General features: G+C 44.7%; 1 protein-coding gene across 1 annotated transcript; it reads left to right on the forward strand.

Moving 5' to 3' along the window:
* Window positions 1-298: 298 nt before the first annotated feature.
* On the forward strand, window positions 299-21688 carry galr2b (galanin receptor 2b). Its single transcript, XM_063057482.1, has 3 exons — window positions 299-409; window positions 13785-14182; window positions 20721-21688. Exons 2-3 carry the CDS (start codon window positions 13809-13811, stop codon window positions 21469-21471), a joined length of 1125 nt encoding a protein of 374 aa, XP_062913552.1. The 5' UTR covers window positions 299-409; window positions 13785-13808; the 3' UTR covers window positions 21472-21688.
* Window positions 21689-23534: the final 1846 nt, after the last annotated feature.

Below are 23534 nucleotides of genomic sequence, written 5' to 3' on the forward strand. Positions count from 1 at the left end.
TACCCTTAAATCCTTGCCACCCGACGAAAGGTTTCAGGACCATATTGAAAATACTCCACTGACAGGCGAAGCACTTCTACGAGTGGAACGCGGCGGTTCAAAGCGAAAAGTTCATAGATGGTGGAAATCTGCATTCAATTTATCCTCGCCGGAGAAACCGGGTCGGTTCCCGTGGCTGGCTGAGGTGTCTGCCGACTCTGGTGGTGGTCGGACAAGGTTTGATGATGAACGTGCGGGCGAGTGATTTGGAGCCTTCACAGTGAGAATCTGGACCGCGGTGGGAGATCGGGCGAGACAGTCGACACAGAGGCGCCTGTGAGCGAGTCTTCTTCCCAGACCGACCTGCTCTTTCCAACAGTTCCAGCGACCTCGGCGAATGTTGCAGATCTCGGAGTTAGCAGAGAATTGGGTAAAGTAACAAACGCGGATGGGTTAAATTAGAAATCAGATTAACAGTTTCACAAAAATATATTTGTGTGTGTGTGTGTGTGTGTGTATGTGTGTGTGTGTGTGACTCGGGTAAGGGGGGTTGAAAGGAGGGGAGAAAGACATTCAGTAGAGATATGAGAAGATTAAGAGACGGGTGGAGATGTAAAATGGGAATGGATTGAAGATAAAACCAGAAATCGAATCAGATTTAATCTTTCTGTCAGAAGTTATCTTTACAAGAGCGCGGTTTACTACTGGAGTGGGACTTGAGATCGAAAGGGATGCAGAGATTTGAAATGGAGATGAGTGAGTCTGTAACTATGTGTAACAAGGGCTGAACCCGCCAGCGTGTTTAAGAACGTGTCTGAGAGTAGGTGGAAATTGTGACTGCCAAGTTTTTGTCCGCTGTGATGTGATAAATTGGGGTGTGGACGAGAGCGCGAGTCTATTCGTGTGCGTGGACGTGTGTCTAAGAGGCATTTATGTGCGTTTATACCTGTAAGTGTGCATGGTTGTGATAATGTGTAGAAGTGTTTGTGTTAAGTGTGCATACGCCTTTAATTCACATCGTGTGAAAATGTGAGCGACAGGCAGCGAGCGATCGGAAGCACACATAGACGTATTTTCAGTCATCGCTTTGGATGGTCTTGAAAGAAAAGATCGCCACGAACAGGGCAGCATTTTCAACTTTGCATCCAGGTATAATGAAAAATCCGGATCGGCAATTCATATCAACTAAACCATGGTGAAAATTGTTATTATCCTGTTCTGACTAAGAGCGATCACCGCGTTATCATGTATGTATCTGTTGTTAAACGTTTTGGATGTGCTATAAGTGGTTGAAAGTTTAATGATCGTAGACTTGTATTTCTTGCAGACGGGTTCGTTGGGTGTGACTGAGTGAGCCAAATGTTTCAATTAATCACTGGCATGTCAATACAAAGAACTCAAAGTAAACGTACAAGACGGAGAATGAATGAATGAATGAATATTGTTTTCAGAGAGGGCGTGTTGAAGGGAAATGAATGGATGTGTAAAATATATCGAAACCTCTGTTTAAAATAAAGTTACTTAGGTACGTTGTTTACATAATCCGCAGGATAACAAGTGTGTGTGTGTGTGTGTGTGTTCCTATACAGTATGCCCGTTACACTTAAACACAGTCATGAATAATTGCACATATGCAACACGTAAACATTTATAGATGGAGATATCGCACATATGCATACGTATATCCATGTAGTGCACTCATAAATATATATTTCCGTATTTAGCAATTAAATCCAGTGCGCAGGTTATATTATACCATGCTTGAATTCCAATATATAACGGCGGTATTCAAATAAAAGCTGATTTGGTGACTCAGGTCTTGATGTCGTCCCAGTTGTCCTTTTCAAAAATTCCCAGTTGTAAATTAAGGGGCAGAGATGTTACTTTATCAGGAGTCCCTGCATGATAGAACCTTTCAGTAGTCAAGCAAAGAAGTCATTCATGTAAAATATACATGTCACTCTGCCGATGTAAACAGCGAGCCACCTAGTCCGCTCCCCGCTGGCGGGATCGGAACACCGAGCAGACGCGAAACAAATCTGTGGCAGGAGAATGCATTCAGATGCTGCTGTGAAATGCTTGGAAGAATGAATGAACACAAGGTTGCGTTGATTTGGTTACCTGCTTAAAAATATTTTAAAAAATACTGGCCGGCCACGTGGTGCCAAGTTTCCTTGGTGGTTCTTTTAGTAGAGTTTGCAATTATGCACACGGACAATGAACCAACTAGTACACACTAACTCACCAGTATTGCTCGTTTGACACTACAGTGCAAGGGGAGAGCACTATAATAGAGAGGTAGTATTCATTAGTTGGTTCATTGTCCGTTCACAACTCTGCTGGCAGAGGGGAAGAAGCATTTTCTAAAACATTGAGTGTGTGCCTTCAGATTTCTGTACCTCCTGCCTATTGGTAGCAATGAGAAGAGATCATAACCTTGGTGATGGGATTGGAGGGGTTCTTATTGATGGACGCCCCTTTCTGAGGTTTGAAATTGCCCTGTCCGCTGGGGAGTTTGCAACCCTTTGCAGCTTTTTTTCCCCCGATCCTGTTCAGTTCTGAACATGTTCTGAAGAGGATGCATGTTCTAAGGACGGGTGTTTTTGTACTTGTATTTCAGGACAAGTGGCGTAGGAAACTCTGCACCTTTTGGCTCGTCATTACAATGCTAGCGGCATAACCGTGTCAAATGTTCTAACACCATGCTTCAGCGCTATGCGTGACGACCTGCCGCCACCATAAACACCCGCGTCTGTTTATGTCGGTAGAACTTCTCTATAATTCGCTCTTCCATCGATATTTTATACACTTTCAAAAGCCTAGTGTAGGCATTACCAGCCCACCAGATTAAAGTGGTTGGTTGGGAGAGCAGATGCCCTATTAAAACAAGCCCGGAATCAGTCCTGGGAAATTTCCACTCCAAACTAAAACTGTGAAGCACCGATAACGGTGGCGTTTGCAATGTCGTGCTGTCTGCCCAGTTCAGTGCGTTGCTGCTTAGCACGTTTCACAACGCATTACTGTACAGCAGTTATTACCGCTCGTTTCTGCTGCTGTAGTTAACCTCCCTCACACTGCCACAGCGACTTCAGTGCGAAAGTAATCGTAATCATCTTAAGCTATTCACTGCTTAATGAATGCAAGTTCCCTCTTTGCAAATTCTGACAATACATCATTCCACAAGTAGCAACATTTACAGCTGCAACACACACAAAATGCTGGTGAACGCAGCAGGCCAGGCAGCACCTATAGGAAGAGGTACAGTCGACGTTTCGGGCCGAGACCCTTAAACGTCAGGGCTAACGGAAAAAAGAGATAGTAAGAGATTTGAAAGTGGGAGGGGGAGGGGGAGATCTGAAATGATAGGAGAAGACAGGAGGGGGAGGGATGAAGCCAAGAGCTGGAAAGTTGATTGGCAAAAGGGATACAAGGCTGGAGAAGGGAGAGGATCATAGGACGGGAGGCCTTAGAAGAAAGAAAGGGGGAGGGGAGCGCCAGAGGAGGATGGAGAACAGGCAAGGAGTTATTGTGAGAGGGAAAGAGAAAATAATTAATTAAATAAATAAATAAGGGATGGGTTACGAACGGGAGGAGGGGCATTAACGGAAGTTAGAGAAGTCAATGTTCATGCCATCAGGTTGGAGGCTACCCAGATGGAATATAAGGTGTTGTTCCTCCAACCTGAATGTTGCTTCATCTTTACAGTAAAGGAGGCCGTGGATAGACATGTCAGAATGGGAATGGGACGTGGAAATTAAAATGTGTGGTCACTGGCAGATCCTGCTTTCTCTGGCGGACAGAGGTGGGTGTTCAGCGAAACGGTCTCCCAGTCTGCGTCGGGTCTCGCCAATATATAGAAGGCCACATCGGGAGCACCGGACGCAGTATATCACACCAGCCGACTCACAGGTGAAGTGTCGCCTCACCTGGAAGGACTTTCTGGGGCCCTGAATGGTGGTAAGGGAGGAAGTGTAAGGGCAGATGTAGCACTTGTTCTGTCCCATGATACTCCCCCTTCTCCAGTCTTGTATCCCTTTTGCCAATCAACTTCCCAGCTCTTGACTTCATTCCTCCCTCACCTGCTCCTATCATTTCGGGTCTCTCCTCCCCCCTCCTCCACTTTCAAATCTCTTTTTTCCGTTAGTCCTGACGAAGGGTCTCGGCCCGAAACGTCGACTGTACCTCTTCCTATAGATGCTGCCTGGCCGAGCTGCGTTCACCAGCATTTTGTGTGTGTTGCTTGAATTTCCAGCATCTGCAGAAATTCTCGTATTTACAGCTGCATGCAGTTTTTATAAACGGGCCGAAATTCAGCAAACAGTGGCTTGAATCAAGAGGTACAAAGTACTGCGATTTAAAGTCACGTCAGAGATCAAGGCCGGACAGGGTGGATTTGTGAATGTGTGTGGTGTGAGCGTTGTGACTATTTACACCCCTGCACATCGAGTCCCTTGTGCTGTGGTCGGCATGCAACTGAATTCCTGTTTAACCACTGTTAAATCATTGCTCTTTTGGGCAGATGTACTTTATTATAGCCTCGTTGGTGCAATGCTGCTGCCGATAATTCGAATAGGGGCGGCTGTTCAGTTGTAATACCCCATCGTTTCCCGGTCCCCGCTCAGTCATGCTACTCGCTGTTAGAACAATTTCTGTATTCCAAATAAAATCGGAAGGACAGATTTTCACTTATGTTAGGGGTTACTTTCCTGTGCTTAATACTCCTTACATTTTACCACCTGCGAATTCTACTATTACTTCTCAGTAGTTTTTCGCTGAGTTACGCATTTTTTTAAGCGTTAGCCGATGGTATTGGAAACTCGGTTGCTCTGCAGTCGCGCCGTTCCATGCAAATGGAGAGCCTATAATCTATTTGTAATCTTTTCTGCCGTCTTGTATATCACTTATCTCAGAAGCTTGTCTTGGGTTTTCATTCCCTTAGTTGACAGGTGCAGGGAAGTAAAATACTATGTGCTTACATGTATTAAACACAGATTTCATAACCATTCTGATTCATTAGGAAGTGTGGAAGCACGCGCTTATTTGGCTGGATTTGATTTCGAAAATGTCTAGTCTACATCTTGAGATGACTAATGAACCATCGCAAGTCAGAATCAGGCTTATTATCACCACTGACATATGTTTTGTGAAATTTTAAACACTAAAGATCCCACTGGAAAGCCCAGAGTAAATCACACAAAGTACTGCAGGAGCTCAGCAGGTCGGGCAGCAGCCATGGAAATGAATACACAGTCGACGTTTCGGGCCGGGCCCGGGACCCCTCATCAGGGCAGGACAGGAAGGCAGAAGAAGCCAGAATAAGGTGGTGTGGGAAGGGGAAGCTCCAGCAATTTGTGTTGTGAAATTTGCTGTATTGCGGCAGCTGTAAGTGCAAGACATAAAAATTAATATAAAGTTACAAAATAAATAAACAAATAGTGTTCAAGACCAATAACAAACTAGTGTTCATGGGCTGTTCAGAAATATGATGGCGGAGGGGAAGAAACTGTTTATAAGACGTTGGGCGGGGGTCTTCAGACTCCAGTACCTCCTTCCAAAAGTAGGAAGGCGAAGATGGCGAGGGCCTTTACTGATGCATGCTGCAATCTCGAGGTACCGCCTTTTGAAGAGGTCCTTGAAGGCGAGGTGGGACGTGTCCGTGATGGAAATGATTGACACGACAACCCTCCGCAGCCTCTGTACTGGAGGCCTTATACCAGGCTTGATGCAGTCGGAATACTCTCCACCGTACATACTCTGTGGGTGTTGGCTACTTCCGGCTCACTGGGGTCGAAACGATTTGCAACTTCTGCACTACTTGTAAAATAGTGCGGTTACGTTTAAAGCACTAGGTCCCTTTTTTAACTTCGATTTTATTCATAAAAGACTGCAGGAGACGCTGGCATAACCTCAGCGACGCTGTCAAGGAACCATTGATGAGAACTGTGTTTAAAAAAAAGTCACCGCATTTGAAAAACACTATTTAATTTTGTGTACCTGCATGCAAATTTGTGCCAAGTCAATATTTGTGAATGGGGCATCTGTGTGTCTGCGCAAATGAATATCTACCTGTATTTGTGACATGATCTTGTGTGTGAGTTGACTGTGTGTGTGTGTATGTGTATATGAATAGAAGTGTGTTATCTAGAGTTGCAGCTGGAACACCCAGGCTCTTTCCAGGGAGAAAAACTAATCTTTATTCTGAACAGACAAGTTAGGAGGAGAAAAATGCCTCTTAATGAAGCTAGTTTTGGTGATATTAATGAAAAGATATATGTTTACACAACATTCCTCTGCCCACAGATCACTGTTCTTGTCAATGTATTTATATTCAGTGAGCAGCAGTCCTGGAGAGTAATATATCACATGAGCATATTTTGATTTGAACAGAAGGACTGACAATCTAACAGCTATGACTAATATTTTGAAACAAGCCTTGCTATGGGTTCCTGACCTCTGCTGCCCAACAAGGCATTTCACTGACCAGAAGGGCAATGGCATTCAAAGGAGCTCTGTAGCTTGAGAATAATTAATAATAAGCTGCTTTCATGTACTTTTTAAAGGCCCCTTTGTCATATCCATAAATGATTTGGATGAGAATATAATTGGTATGGCCCATAAGTTTGTATTTGACATTAAAATTGGTGATGAAGAAGGTTGATAAAGATCACAACAGGATCTAGTTCCCCTGGGAAAGACAGTCAAGCAATGACATGGTATTTAATTCAGACAAGTGTAAAGTATCGCATTTTGGGTGGTAAACCAGGGCTGGGCTTGCACAATAAATGGCAGGGCCCCGGAGAGTGTTGTAGAATAGAAAGATGAGATACACGCGGTATATTCTTGTCTCGCCATAGCTTCGTTTCCTGAAAGCAGTAGTGTTTGTCAGCTGTATTAACAACTTGGATGGGAGTGTAGGTTCGATGGTTGGTAAGTTTATGTATTGTGTGCAGTTCTGCCAGCCTCTTTATAGGAAGGGCATTATTAAGCTGAAGATGGTACAGAAAAGATTCTCAACAGGTAAACAGGATGGTGAAGAAAGTACAACCTGGTCTTTATTAGTCAGGACATAAAGTACAAGAACAAATACAATAAAGTCTGCAGATGATAGAAATCCAAGCAACACACACAAAATGCTGGAGGAACTCAGCAGGTCAGGCAGAACCTATGGAAATGAATAAAGTTGACTTTTCGGCTGAGACCTTCTACAGGACTGAGAGGGAAGGGGGAAGATGACAGAATTAAAAAATGAGGGGAGAGGTAGGAGGCTAGCTGGACGGTAATAGGTGAAGCAGATGGGTGGGAAAGGATAAGGGCTGGAGAAGAAAGAATCAGATAGGAGAGGAGATTGGACCAGAAGAGAAAAGGAAAGAGGAGGGGATTCTGCAGAAGTAATAGGCAGGCCAGAAGCATAACGTCAGAATGGGGAATAGAGGAAGCGGAGATGGGGGCATTTGTGTACCGGAAGGAGAAATCAATATTCTTGCCATCTGGTTAGGGCGTGCCCAGTTGGAATGCTCCTCCACGCTGAGGGTGGCCTCATCATGGCACAAGAGGAGGCCATGGATCTAGATGTCAGAATGGGAATGGGAATCGGTGTTATAAGGTGGGCATTGATGGGCGGACTCACATGCAAGACACAGACACTGAAGTACTAGGAACAGGACTTGACTAGAGAGCTGGGACAAGAACACAGACTTGGGCTAGGACATTGGCTAGGCAAGTGGGACCAGGACTAGGAACTAGGAACAAGGAGCCTGGGCTTGGACTCCGAGCCAGAGACTGGACAAAGACCCAGAACCTGGGTCCTGACTCGGGCTTGGATCCCGGAACTAGGCGAGGGCATGACGTGACTACAGGACTGGACATGGCTTGGGATCTTCATGGCTTGGGTTCTTCATGGCGAGGACATGACGAGGCTTAGGTTCTTCGAGGTGAGGACATGACAAGGCTTGGGTTCGGACTTCGAGCCAGAGACTGGACAGGGAGCCAGAACCTGGGTCTTGACTCGGGCTCGGACTCCGGAACTAGGCGAAGACATGACATGGTCTTGGGAGACAGAAACCTCGGAACACAAAGCCGGAAGCCTTGACTTGATCTTGGGAAGGACGGAAACACAGAGCCTTGGTCTAGTGCATGGGAACACAGAGCGTTGGACTTGAGAGACAGGAACATGGAACACAGAGCCGGGACCCCTACTTGGGAACAGGACGTAGGGCTGGGACTCATACATAGAATGCTGAACACGATGAGACGGTTCCCAACACAAGGTAACAGCAAACGGCCGGACCTACCTAGCGAAGGCATGGACACAGAGACAGTTCCCAACACTAGGTAGCGGCAAACAGCCGGACCTACCAAGCAAAGCTGTGGACACAGAGAGACAGTTCCAAACAACGATAGACAGTTTCTTATCCTGACACAGCAAGGCTCCGGTCTCGCTCAGGTGGCTGAACTTGACCAGATTGCAGGGCAAGGCTCCAGGCACAGGTTGCGGGGCAAGGCTTCAGGCAGAAGGTGAAGGGAAGGGAACAGTCCAGCCTCAGGGTAACGGCAAAGACGGCCTGGCTTACCCCACAGAGGCGAGGACAGGATACCGACAAGACGAACCAGCACCCACACTCGAACCCAGGGCCACTTATATTCCCAGCACCAAGCTGAGCATCTGGTGCCTATGATTAAGCCCAAAAAAACAAGGGACAGCCAGAAGACCCGGAGTCCAGAGTCCACGGACCGGACTGTGAACTGGAATGCAGACTTCACGGACCAGAGCATGACAATCGGAATTAAAACGTTTGGCCACCAGGAAATCCCGCTTGGGGCAGATGGTGCAGAGGTGCTCGACGAAGCGGTCCTCCAATTTAATGGCGGGTCTCTCCATTGTAGAGGAGGCCAGATTGGGAGCACCAGATACAATAGATGACTCCAGCAAATTCACAGGTGAAGTGTTGCCTCACCTGGAAATTCTGTTTGGATGGAGGTGAAGGAGGAAGTGACTGCCCAGGTGAAGGACTTAGGCTGCTTGCACAGGTGCCTGGAGAGAAAGCAGTGGGCATGGACAAATGGACGAGGGAATCGTGGAGGGAGTGGTCCCTGCCGAAAGCCGAGCTGGTGGTGGGGGGAGTTAGAGATATGTTTAGTGGTAGGATTTGGGATGTCATATTACGGTTGTACAAAATGTTGGTCAGACTGCATCTGCTGCCTGACCTTCAATATCCACTAAAACGTATCACTAAGAAAATGCGCAATAATGTTCAAAGTATTTCTGCAGCTTTCAGAGACTTGTTAATGATAAGATGCTTTTAAAGGCTCTTTAATGACCCCAATGTTTGGATGAGAATGTAGGTGCCCTGGTCAGTAGGTGTACTCATTGTGTACGGTTCTGGTGGCTTTGTTGTAGGAAGGGCACTATTAAAATGAAAATGGTACAGAAAAAATTCACGAGGATGTTGCTGGGACAGAGAGCTTGAGTTAAGAGAAGAGACTGGATTGGCTGGCATGATTTCCCCTGAGTGTAGGTGACATCACAAATGTACAGCAGATAAAATCACAAGGGGCATAGATAAGGTGATTTTCCCAGGGTAGGGGAGTCTAAAGCCAGGGGGCATAGACTTGAGAGGGAAAGATTTATAAGGGATCCAAGAGGTAAGTTTTTAAATAAAAGCGGTTGGTATGCGGTACGAGCTGCCAAAGGAAGTAGCAGAGGTGGGTATAATTCGAACATTTAAAATTCATTCAGATAGAAAACATAGAAAACCTCCAGCACAATACAGGCCCTTTGGCCCACAAAGTTGTGCCGAACATGTACCTACCTTAGAAATTACTAGGCTTACCTATAGTGCTCTGTTTTTCTAAGCTCAATGTACCTATCCAAAAGTCTCTTAAAAAACCCTATCGTATCCGCCTCCACCACTGTCGCCGGCAGCCCATTCCACGCACTCACCACTCTGAGTAAAAAAACTTACCCCTGACATCACCTCTGTACCTACTCCCCAGCACCTTAAACCTGTGTCCTCTTGTGGCAACCATTTTGGCCCTGGGAGAAGGCCTCTGACTATCCACACGATCAATGCCTCTCATCATCTTATACACCTCTATCAGGTCACCTCTCATCCTCCGTCGCTCCAAGGAGAAAAGGCCGAGTTCACTCAACCTATTCTCATAAGGCATGCTCCCTAATCCAGGCAATATCCTTGTAAATCTCCTCTGCACCCTTTCTATGGCTTCCACATCCTTCCTGTAGTGAGGCGACCAGAACTGAGCACAGTACTCCAAGTGGGGTCTGACGAGGGTCTTATATAGCTGCAACATTACCTCTCGGCTCTTAAGCTCAATGCCACGGTTGATGAAGGCCAATATACCGTACACCTTCTTAACCACAGAGTCAACCTGCGCAGCTGCTTTGAGCATCCTATGGACTCGGAATCCAAGATCCCTCTGATCCTCCACACTGCCAAGAGTCTTACCATTAATACTATATTCTGCCATCCTATTTGACCTACCAAAATGAACCACTTCACACTTCTCTGGGTTGAACTCCATCTGCCACTTCTTAGCCCAGCCCAGTTTTGCATCCGATGTAAGTAGGTACATGGATAGAAAGGTTTAGAGTGATCATGGGTCAAATACAGGAAAGTGGAACGAGCTCATGTTCAGCATGGATGAGTTGAGCCCAGGGGCCCGTTTCCATCCCGTAATGCTCCACAACTCTGAATCAAAAGGGCATTGCTTTATATTGACATGTTACGCAAAGGCGATATGCCAAGACCGTTGAAAAAAATGTTCAGAACTGCAAGGCAGTGACTTCATTAAGGCATGTATACCATTCACTGTTATAAACTGAACTATCAATACAGAATCACTGAATGGTTACAGCAATGAAGCTGAGAGTGTATTGGCTGAATATAAGAGTAACCCACATAGTTTCTCTCCCTTGCCATCTCTCCAAAACACTTCCATTCAGATACTTAGCTAGTTTGATTTTTTTGAAAAAGTCCATTTGAATGCTGCAGTTGACGCTGTCTCATCGGTGCATTCCACAACTTAACTATTTAATACCAAAAAAGAAGTTACACTTTTGGATTTGGAATGTGGATGGTGAACGCAGGGGCATAATTATTAATCATTTCTAGTTGTCTAAGTTGTCTTGATCCTAATGGAGTATTATCTCCAGAAGGACCGATGTGACTCAAGGGGATGGTCTGCTCAGAATGGTTAAGCCCATAGAGACCCAGTGACCATATCCCCTACAATAATTCTGAGAAACAAGGGCAAAATCTGCAGATGCTGAAAATCAAGGTAATACACACAAAATGCTGGAAGAGCTCAGAGGGCCAAGCAGCGTCTACGGAAAAGAGTAAACAGTCAACATTTTGGGCAGCGGTCCTTCATCAGGACTGGAAAAAAGAGATGAGAAGTGGGGGGAAGGGAGGATGAAGTACAAGGTGGTAGGTGATAGGTGAAACTGGGAGAGGGGAGTGAGGTAAAGAGCTGGGAAGTAGATTGGTGAAAGAGATTCAGGGCTGGAGAAGGGTGAATCTGAGAGGAGAGGACAGAAGGCCATGGAAGAAAGGAAAGGGGGAGGAGCACCAGAGGGAGGTGATGGGCAGGTAAGGTGATTAGGTGAGAGAGGGAAATGGGAATAGGGAATGGTGAAGGATGGGGAGGGGGGCCAGTTACTGGAAGTTTGAGAAATTGATGTTCATGCCATCAGGTTACCCAGACAGAATATAAGGTGTTGCTCCTCCACCCTGAGGGTGGCCTCATTGAGGCAGTAGAGGAAGCCATGGACTGACATGTCAGAATGGGAATGGGAACTAGAATTGAATTGGGTGGCTATTGGGAGATCCCACTTTTCCTGCTGTTTTTCTGGGTGCTCGGCGAGGCGGTCTCCCAATCTGTGATGGGTCTCACCGATATACATGAGGCCACACCAAGAGCACAGGATACAGTAGATAACACACACAATAATTCTGTGATTCTGTCCAGAGGATTCAGTTAATAACTTAAAACATGTTTTAATGTCAGCATCCTCATATAATTATGCATACAGCTGTCAGCGTCTCTGGCAATGTCTCTTGAAAGGCATGTTGGGGAGTGCAGTGCCTTCTGGGAGCTCCAGAAATCATTTTAAAGTTATTTTGTCATTTAGTTTAGTGATACAGTATGTTTTGGTGGGGAGATAAAGGAGTTCTTGTTATAGATGTGCAAAACCTGGCACAGATGTTATCAATTACTTATTCCAACCCAGTTATATTTCAGTGTATGGATTGCTTCATTATTACAGCAATTGTTAATAGAAATGGATGCCCTCAAGATGGCTTTAGCAATGACCTTGAGAGAGGAAAGGCTGCTGAGGATGCATCTGAAGGTAGATGGGTTAAGAATTCTGTGGTGTGGTTCATCTGCACCAATTTCTGAAACTGAAGTGTTTGGATATTGTCATCTCACTTCCTGCCGGATGTGACTTCAACCACTGGAAGATCTTTATTCTTTGTGACAGCCAGTTAGTTAGGGATTCTTGGTCCAGATGGGTGGAGGAAACAGAAGGAGAACTGGATAAATAATTGAAGGAAAAAAGTTGATGAGTGTGCGATTCATTTTAAAACTTGACAGAAGAGCAGACACCATGTAATTCTATAACGCTATGTTGAGAATAGGTAGTCCCACCTTTCCATGACCATTTCATTCTCATGTCCTGTAGGATTGCAATGGTTCATACTGTGGCATGTGCATGTGTAGAATGAACTGAAAATAGTGCTGGCCAGGCTGAGGGTTTTCAAGATAAGCAATGGCTGGGTGTCCCAGGATTAAATCCCACTGGAAGAGGTGCACAGTCTGACTGGACAGTTGGCACTATATCCAAAATAAGCATCACAGGTCCCGGAATGTTTATTGCCTATCCCTGGACACTGTGAGGAACCAACAGGTTAAAGAGCTAACCGAGTGGGCAAGATTATGTAAACATAAAATTACTTTTCATTTAAAACATGATTAAACTAAGGAAGAATTTCATTCAAATTATAAAATTGAGCACAAGAGCTGAAATAGATTTTAGAGTAAAACCAGGATTTAAGAGTGTGTTTGTATGGAAGAGGGTTGTGTTTTTAAGGGCAAATGGCAGACTTGCTTTGGGAGAGGGGCACACAATGCAATAACAGAGGCTGGTTTCTGAGCTGTTAAACCTACAAGAACAGCATCAGACCTTTAGCTTGTCCATTATTGCAGAAACCTGCAGGTTTTTCCATTAAGCTCACTGCAGACATGACATCTTATCATGGCAGGGACGAGCACCTTTTCAATAGCATAGTGTTAATGATTGCTAACCAAGCACTGTGGCACTGAAAATTACTTATCATTGCTTTGTTTCATCGGGCTTTGAGATTTTATTTGGACATGCATTTAACAAATTCTTATTTTATATTTGTTTTAATTATTTTTACATCTGTCTTTCTCTTACTTCATCCCTTTTTATCTTTTAATTTTGTACCTAAATACATTCACTTTAATTTCCCCTCCAGCTTTCTCCATCGGGTGTGTTTTCCCTTTACAATCAATGCTTCATGTCTCCACTAAATGTATTCTTAATTCCATCAACATATCATGGGTTTAAGGCTGACTCCAGTGTAGTGTCCTGCACCTCAGTGCACCAAATTGGGATATATTGTAAAAATGAAAGTGGGAATATGTGTGGGTACTCACCGTTCAACTTTGTGTTATGGAAGGATGCTAACTGATTTTAGACAGTGGGAGCAAATAACAAAATCATTCAATGTTTCCTCATGGGAACTCTTTTATTTTTTCTTCAGTTCTTATTCCACACGCCTGCCTGAATGATTGATGATGATGAGGACAGCATAATGTCTGGGCACTGGAATGCCTCTGAAAACTACCCGTTGAACCCAGCCAGCATCATAGTGCCCGTCGTCTTCTCCTTGATCTTCTTGCTCGGGACGATTGGGAACAGCTTGGTACTAGCAGTGCTGTGCAGGAATGGCCAGATGGGCCACAACACAACCAACCTGTTCATTCTAAACCTGAGTGTGGCCGATTTCTTCTTCATCATATTTTGTGTCCCATTTCAAGCCACAATCTACACGCTGGAGGGCTGGGTCTTTGGGTCATTCATGTGCAAGGCCGTCCATTTCTTCATCTACCTGGCAATGTATGCAAGCAGCTTCACGCTCGCCGCCGTTTCAGTTGACAGGTACAGTACGTGAAGGACTACTGAATCCAGTGATTTTGTCTCAAAACCCAATTATTTCAGGCATGGTGCACAGTAGCCTTGATATACTTGGGAGCACTAAAGTGACCTGCAATTAATTAGTTCCTAAACATTTCCATTGTTGATGTATCTCTGCATCTCATGCCTGCTCATGTGGCAAAATGAAGAGAGATTGATAACACTAATGATGCAACAATTTCTTGTTATTTTTAGTCTAAATAATGATACAAATATCAACATTGCTCTTTGAAAATGACAGCAACTTTATGCAGTCTCATGGGACAAATCCAAAGTTGTCTCCACTTCCCCATTTGCTCAGTTGTTCTGCAGCCTTCTAAATCACAATGAAGATTAAGTTAGTTGAAGTGACAAAAGACACCGACATGTATGGTCAATTAAGATATAATCACTGTTTTCCAAACTGTCTGGTCCTAAAATTATTTCTATATGTGGATTGTGATTCAATACGTTAAATATTTTAAAATATAATGAACTGAAAAACTCCATTAAGTATCTTTAGATTTCAACTTCTATCTTATATTCTACCACATTTCAGAATCAGAATCTGAATCAGGTTTATTATCACTAACACGTCATGAAATTTGTTGTTCCGCAGCAGACACAATAAAGGTAGTGCAAAAAAGAGCAAAGTAGATAGTATTCATGGGTTTATGGACTGTTCAGAAATCTGATAGCAGAGAGGAAGAAGCTGTTCCTAAAGCTTTGAGTGTGTGTCTTCAGGCTCCTGTACCTCCTCCCAGATGGTACTAATGAGAAGAGGACATGCTCCAGATGGTGAGGGTCCTTAATGATAAGTGCAGCCTTCCCAAGGAATTCCCTTTTGAACATGTCCTGGACTGGGGGGCAGGCTAGTGCTCGTGAAGGCGCTGGCTGAGTTCAGAACCCTCTGCAGCTTTCCCCAGTTCACTGCATTGGCATCTCCATGCCAGATGGTGACTCAACCAGTCAGAATGCTTTCCACAGTACATCTGTAGAAATGTGTCAGAGTCTTCGGTGACATACCAAATCTTCCCAAAAGCTATAATATACTTCTGCCATGGCTTAGCTAGTGTCTAATAGTGTGTACTGTAACCTCCTTGTTATTTTATCCCATGCTTTGGCTAATGAAAACATGCATCTCGAATGTCATTTTCATTTCCCCGTCCTTCTGCTGTCAGGGATCCACGGACCCTTCATTCCTCAGTATATCCTAGGGTTCACATACTTTTCTGAATTAAATTTCATCTGTCATTTACACTGCCTATCTTCCTAACTCCTCAATATCATTCTGTAACTGAAAACGACCCTTCTCGTTATCAACTACACCACCAATGTTCATGTCATTTACAAACTTACTAATCATACCACATACCTTCACATCCAGGTTATTAAAATATTTCACAAACAGCAAAGGTTCCGGCGCCAATCCATGTAATATACTGCTGGTCACAGATTTCCAATTACAAAAACAACCTTCCCGCCATCACTGACTGCCTTCCATCACCAAGCAAGTGTAGGATCCAATTTGCCAAATTGCTCTGCATCCCAGAGTTCTTTACCTTTTGGACCAGTTTTCTATGTGGGTCCCTTTCAGAGGACTTACTGAAGTCCATGTAGATCACATTAGCTGCACTGTGCTCATCAACACATCTGGTAACTTTCTGAAAAAATTCAGTTGAACTAGTTACACAGGATCTCCTTTTAAATCGACGATAAATATCCTCAGTTAATCTCTGCCCTTCCTCCCAATTGCAGAAGGTTAATCTTGTCTCTCTGATTTTTTTTTCTTATAATATCCCACCTCTGATAGAATATAGATGATAGAACACTACAGCAGAGTACAGGTCCTTCAACACAATGTTGTGCCGACCTTTTAACCTACTCTAAGATCAATCTAGCCTGTCCCTTTTACCTAGCCTTCCATTTTTCTGTCATCCGTGTGTCTATCTAAGAGTCTCTTAAATGTCCCTAATGTATGTGCCTCTAATACCAGCCCTGGCAGGACTCACGCTGCTCTCTGTGTAAAAAAACTTATCTCTGACATCCCCTCTAAACTTGCCTCTAATCACCTTAAATTTATGGCCCTTGGTATAAGCCTGGAAAAAGTGTCTGGCTGTCCACTCAAGTTATGCCTCTTATCATTTTGTACACCTCTGTCAAGTTGCCTCGAATGTAGGTCTGTAACTACCTGCTTTATCCCGTTGCTCTTCTTGAGTGAAGGTACTATGTACATTTCTCGCCCTCCAACCGCCTGGCACCTCTCCTGTTTCCAGGGGGCACTTCAACATTTCTGCTGGAGCCCCGTCTATCCCCTATTTACCTTCCATTGGAGCCTGAAATATTTCACATCAGGCCCCAGGAATTTACTCATCTTTAAGTCTGATAAAATACCCTCTTCTCCTCCTTTTTCAATGATATTGTGTTCTGGAATTTTACTGTATCCGTCCCTGAACTCACTAATTGCAACATCCTTCTACATGGTGAATACAGATTTTAAAAAAAACAATTTAAAAGCTCACTGCCGCTTTTTGCTAAATGCATAGATTACCATTAATGGACCCTGCTCTTCCCCTTAATAAGTAAAATAGTTAAAGTCTGGGTGCTTACAAAAATGTAATTCATGTAAGTAAATTATTGAAAACGGTGCCAATCTGAACAATGATAATAAAAATGTTAGCAGCACACTTGCTTGGCTGTCAGAAGAGAAGGTGTTTACCCTTTCAGAAACAAAGAACCTGCTGGAGGAACTTAACAGGTCTAACTGTACCCATGGGGGGATAGAAATTGTCGACTCTTTGAGTCAAACTCCTGCATCAGATGCTGCTCGACCCCCTGAGCTCCCCCAGCAGCTGTGTTTGCTTCAGGTTCCAGCATCTGGAGTCTCTTGTGTCTGCTGTTTTGTCCGTTCATATATTCCCCTCACAACTAACAAGACGACCAGCTGGAAGTTTCAATAATATTCCATTTCATTTTTTTTTTGGCTCAGCAGTTTAATTGCCAGCGATCATTTCTCAGGTCGAAATGTCACGTCTCATTTCGAAAGCAATCGAACTGCTTGTCAGCTTCCTCCAAACTACTGTATGTCTAATTCTGCAATTTCACAAAGAGCGTGGTGCACCGACCTTCACCCAGCACAATGATCACTGCAATAAACTATTAGGGTTACAATAAACTATTAGACACCTTCGAAGGATGTGCTAAAATAATGCCTCTGGGAGCTCAGGCTTAAGACTCATTACCTATTCAATACCTGTATGCTTTAATTAAATTTGTTGAGCATCTTATTAGCTTGGGGATAAGAGTCGATGTGGAGTTAAAATCTGAGTAGTTGGTAGTTCCGCTGAAATGGGAATATGGGAATTGGGCCATGCAATGCCTTGAAACTGATCTGCCATTCAATTACGTTGTAGTTGATTTGCATATTAATCCAATTTACTCATCCCATTCTACATTCATTCAAGAGATATTCCTGAAGGCATCGTAATGTCACCAGCCTTCCTCATCATTGGAAGACAGCCGTCTCCCAGCAAAGTGCTGTGGCCACACCTGCCCACAGCTGCAGCCAGTGTTTATGAAAGTCCATCCACTCCCTCAGATACATTTGTCCCTCCCTTGGGGCAGGGTGAACAGCTTACATCCAGTGTTTTCCTGGCAACCAGAGACCTATGGGGGGTATTTCAGGAATCATTTCAGTCGCTCTGCCATTTCACACATCGGCAGGTAGTCCAGGGAAAGAGAAGTCCCAAACTTCTGAAAATCTAAAATGAAGTCTAGATACTGGAAATCTGAAATAAAATAGACAAAGTGGAAACACCTAGTGGGCCGGGCAGCATCTGGGGAGACAAACAGTTAATGTTTCAGATTAAGGGCTGCTGTCAGAACTGGGAAAGACTAAAGACAAAAAAGAGTTTAACTCAATGAGTAAATCAGTTTCTCTTTCAACAGACTAAGATGGTAAGTGATTCCATCATTTTCAGCTTTGAAATCCCATACTCTGGTGCTTTCGCCTTTTTAACATTCCTTCCATCAGTTCAACATCATGCAATGATAGGACCTTGGCAGGCAAAGCAAAGACCTTTCTTCGGACTAATCCAGAGGGTCACCGTTCTCATCCCATGTGAAACCGGTGTCCTCAATGAGGACTGACAGAATAGCTGGAGTCACCGTATGCATCCTAGTCCAAAGTCAAAGTAAATGAGACAGCGCAACATAAATAGTTTACAAGTTCTTATAATTGGTGACTGTAATTTCTAGGATGGTCCATTATTGCATGGTTTTGTTAGTTTCCCTTTGTAATTTTATTCATATCACCCGTTTAGTCTGATACCTTTAGCTACTGGGGCAATATGCTGTAACATGTACCTCCTACCCAAGATCTGGGTGGGCCTAATGTCCGCCTGGTCCTTTCCCCCCAGTACAGTCCTTTCGTGCCTACTTCTGTGACACTTTTCATGCTCTCAATCCCCTCAATAACTTTCAATTCCCTGGCCCTAGCCGCCTCATTTTCACAATGTATGTTCAGCCCCTATACACTTCTAACACCTATCAAGAAGGCCTCAAAGCTCTCTGCTTCTTTCTTGACAAAAGAACCAACCACATCCCCTCCACCACCACCCTCCTCCATCTGGCAGAACTGCCCTCACACTCAATATTTTTTCCTTCAGCTCCTCCCACTTTCTCCAGATTGAGGGTTAGCCATGGGCACTCGCATAGGTCCCAGTCATGCCTGCTTCTTTGTTGACTACATAGAACAGCCCTTGTTCCAAGCCTTTGCCTGGTAACGCTCCCCAACTCTTCCTCCACTACATGGACGTCTGCATTGGTGCTGCTTCATGCACCCATGCTGAGCTTGTCAATTTCGTCAACTTTGCCTCCAACTTCTACCCTGCCCTTAAATTCACTTGGTCCATTTCTGGCACCTCCCTCTCCTTTCTCGATCTATCTGTCTCTATCTCTGGAGACTAGCTGTTTACTGACATCTTTTATAAACCTAGCAAATGCAACAGTTGTCTTCACTATACCTCTTCCCACCCTGTCTCCTGTAAAAATGCTATTTGCTTCTCTCAGTTCCTTCACCTCCATCACATTGGGTCCCAGGATGTGGCTTTCCTCTTCAGGACATCTGAGATATTGTCCTTCCTCCACTATTGATGCTGCTCATTACCACATTTCCTCCATTTGCTGAACACCCACACTCACCCTATCTTCCCACTGACATGACAGTGATAGAGTTCCTCCTGCCCTTACCTACCACCCCATGAGCCTCTGCATCCAACATATTCTCTGCAACTTCTGCCAACTTTAACAAGATCCTATCACTAACCCTGCCACCCCCCCCCCCATGCATTCCACTGGAATCACTCCCTCCACAGCTTCCTTGTCCATTCATCTCTCCCCACTAATCTCCCTCCAGGCACCTACCCCTGCAAGCAGCCCAAGTGCCCATTTACCTCCTCCCTCACCTCCATTCAGGGCCTCAAACAGTCCTTCTAGGTGAGGCAACACTTTACCTTCGAATCTGCTGCCGTTGTCTAATGTGTCCGGTGCTCCTGATACAGGCTTCTCTGCATTGGTGAGACGCGATGTAAATTGGGGGATCGCTTTGTCAAACATCTTCGCTCCATCCACCAAAAGTGGAACTTCCCAGTGGCAAAACATTTTAATTCTGATTCCCATTCCTATTCTGACATGTTGGTGCATGGCCTCCTCTTGTGCCAAGACAAGGCCATCCTCAGGGTGGAGGAGCAACACCTTGTATTCCAGCTGGGTAGCCTCCAGCCTGATGGCATGAATATTGATTTCTCCTTCTGGTAAATCCCCTTTTTCCTCTCTGGCCTTTTACCTCTTCTCTCCTACCTAACACTTACCCCTTGGTCCCCTCCTCCTTCCCTTTACCCTATGGCTCCCTCACCTCAACCCTTCCTCTCCAGCCCTTTACCTTTCCCACCCACTTGACTTCACCTAACACGTTCCAGCTCACCTTGTTCCCTTTCCCTCATCTTTTTATTCTGGCATCTTCCTCCTTCTTTTTCAGTCCTGATGAAGGGTCTTGGCCCAAAACGTTGACTGTTTATTCATTTCCATAGACGCTGCATGACCTGCTGATTTCCCCCAGCATTTTGTGTGTGTTGCTTTGGATTTCCAGCATCTGCAGACTCTCCTGTGTTTATGACTTGCTGTAGTATTTGCTAGCTCATTGACAGAACCCTTTTCCCAATTTTTGTCCACCACCAGTGAGAGTACCTAGACTTCTATCTGGCTCTTCACCAGATGTGGTTTAGTTGTGGAGGTGAAACTGGTCTTAAACTGTCCCATTGCCATCCACTTCACGGTCTGTCTCCCACTACGTGGCCTCGCAGTAACTAGGCACGTTGCCTGGGTATCCCACGCCTATTAACAGGTTGCACGATTTATCCCTGGAATTTTACACATGAATCTGGCTGTACCTTCTTCTGACCAGAATCCGAACTCATTCATTTTGCATAATCCTTCACCTGATCTCCTTTTCTCAATCGTACAGATACCTGGCCATCAGATATCCCCTCCGGTCGCGGGAACTGAGGACTCCCTGCAATGCTCTTACTGTTATGGTCGTCATATGGGGGCTCTCCATCATCTTTGCTGGCCCTTACCTCAGCTACTATGACCTCATCCCTTATGAATGGTTTTACATCTGCATGCCGGCATGGCAGGAGCCAAGGAGGAAGATCATGGACACGTCCACTTTCATATTTGGATATATAGTCCCTGTTGCAATTATAAGTCTGTCTTATGCAAGGACCATCAAGTATCTGTGGACAGCAGTGGACCCGATAGAAGACATATCTGAGTCTAAAAAAGCTAAGAGAAAAGTGACCAAGATGATTATAATTGTGACGGTTCTCTTCTGTCTCTGTTGGCTCCCTCACCATGTGCTGATCCTGTGCTTCCACTATGGACATTTCCCCTTCAACCAAGCCACTTACGCTTTAAGGCTGCTCTCCCACTGCATGGCATACACCAACTCTTGCCTCAACCCCATTGTCTATGCCCTGGTGTCCAAGCACTTCAGGAAAGGGTTCAAGAAGGTTTTTAGCTGCCTGCTGAGCAAGAAAGGGGTGAATAAGGTTCACATGGTTCATGTCGTCAACATGGTCACTGGGTCCACGGACGTCTCACACCTGAATGATGAGAACGCCAGGCAGCACGGCTGTGAGCTGAGGGACAGGCAGCCCACGAGAGCCCAGGGTAAAGCCATGACCATCACTGTGCCCTATCAGCAGACATCTTGAATGGAGCAAAGCACCGCGACTGAACTCATTTGTTTTTGCTTCTCCGTGAATTCTGTGTACTCAACTTTATTGTGTAGAGTATAAGTGTTCCAACTTGGCCCTTGTGTAAGTTATCGTTGTGGACAAATATTGATTTGGGATGAGAGTGAAGCATTCATTCATTTGTTGGATGTGTCACAGTAAATCACCAGCGATTTCTTCTGAGGGCCCATCCAAACCTCTGCCACCTCAAACACAGGGGCAGTAGGCCCTGGGGGCACTTCCTCCTACAGGTTTCCTCCAAGTTATTTATCCTGACTTGGAGAAGAATCATTGTTGGGCTGAAGTCCTGGAATTCTAACAAAACTGTGCGTGTCACTCCATTCCCCATGGTTATACAGGGGTGATTTATACCGCCCTTCAAAGTACTGTCCCTGAAAGTGATGTTCCCATCTCATAAACATTTTCACAGTTGAATGTTACAGGTATAAATATTATTGCAAAAACAATTTCTGTTTAGATGCCATCATAGGCAGTTTACAGTTAAAACAGGGAGAAAGTCAGAAAAGAGCAGATTGAAGGCAAGATCAAAAATTAACAAACACACAGGCCACCTTTCACGGCTCTCCAAAGTGCGTCAAAACCAATAAATTATTTTCGGGTTTGCGGCATCAGTGACAGAAGAAATATTTGTGTTTAGTTTCATAAAGAGTCCTAGCGACATTTAGTTTCATAAACAGTCCTAGTAAAACACTAGCTGAAATGGAAACATTGCTAGGACATCTTGGCTGCTCTTTTTCAGAGAGCATCCGGAAGTAGGCTAAGTGTGGGCTGAGATTTAGGTCCTTCCAGAAAGATAGTAGCTTCAAAAACACGTTTCTCCACCAGGCGTCTGTGTTTCAGGCTGTATCACTTGCTCAGATGTATGGGGCGGGTTCACTCTAGTGACACTCTAGTAACCCCTAAGTTTAGCTTGGTGGCGTCCCGGAGGCGTTTTTAGAGATAGCAACATGCAAGAACTTAGAAGGGAATTCCAGGGAACAGTAATATGCAGAGGTAAAAGACAACATTGCAAAATGGGGACATGGACATCTCAATCTGCCTGCTTAGACATACTTGAAAATCAGTGCAAATTGGCAACACTAGGGAGATGATAAAGTTGGACGTCAAATAGGAACGGATGAAATTCTCCTGTTAAAAATTGCCGGCCGTTAAAAAAAGATCAGGTCTGATTTTTTCCCAGGGCAAGTTTCTGTCTCCGTTCACAAGGTCGTCATTGCCATTTGGAGGCCGGGAAGCGGCAGTGGTGCGGGAACAAGCAGGAGCATAAGGAAACTAATCATGGCACAAACCACCACCAGGAACAATGAGGTGATAATTAAATATTTGCAGCTCCCTGGGTCGAAGCAATTTTGAACGCCCTTCTTATTATAATTTCCTTTATTTCCAGTTCATTTCAGCCCCAGCTCTGGGAGCAGGTGGGTGCTGAGAATTTGCTGCATTTTTTTAATGATCTCCCCCCCACCTTCATCAGGTTGCTGTTTTCAACCCCAATGATTATTCGCAGCTAATAAAATATTCACACACTAAGCCGACAACGAATTAACTTCCAGATATAATCAGCCAGTGCTCCCTCTCGGTAAATCTTTCAATACAATTGTCTCGCTTGCTGTGATGAGTACATCAGTCACTGAAAGCAAGCATGCAAGTACAGCAGGCAGTGAAGAAAGCTAATGGCATGCTGACCTTCATAACAAGGGGAATTGAGTATAAGAGCAAAGAGGTCCTTTTGCAGCTGTACAGGGCCCTGGTGAGACCACACCTGGAGTACTGTGTGCAGTTTTGGTCTCCAAATTTGAGGAAGGACATTCTTGCTATTGAGGGAGTGCAGCGTAGTTTCAGAAGGTTAATTCTCGGGATGGCGGGACTGTCATATGTTGAAAGATTGGAGCGACTGGGCTTGTATACTCTGGAATTTAGAAGGCTGAGAGGGGATCTTATTGAAACATATAAGATTATTAAGGGATTGAACACGCTGGAGGCAGGAAGCATGTTCCCGCTAACAATAGGAATTCTGCAGATGC

This window comes from Mobula hypostoma, chromosome 9, assembly GCF_963921235.1.
Source record: "Mobula hypostoma chromosome 9, sMobHyp1.1, whole genome shotgun sequence".
Taxonomy (NCBI): Eukaryota; Metazoa; Chordata; class Chondrichthyes; order Myliobatiformes; family Myliobatidae; genus Mobula; species Mobula hypostoma.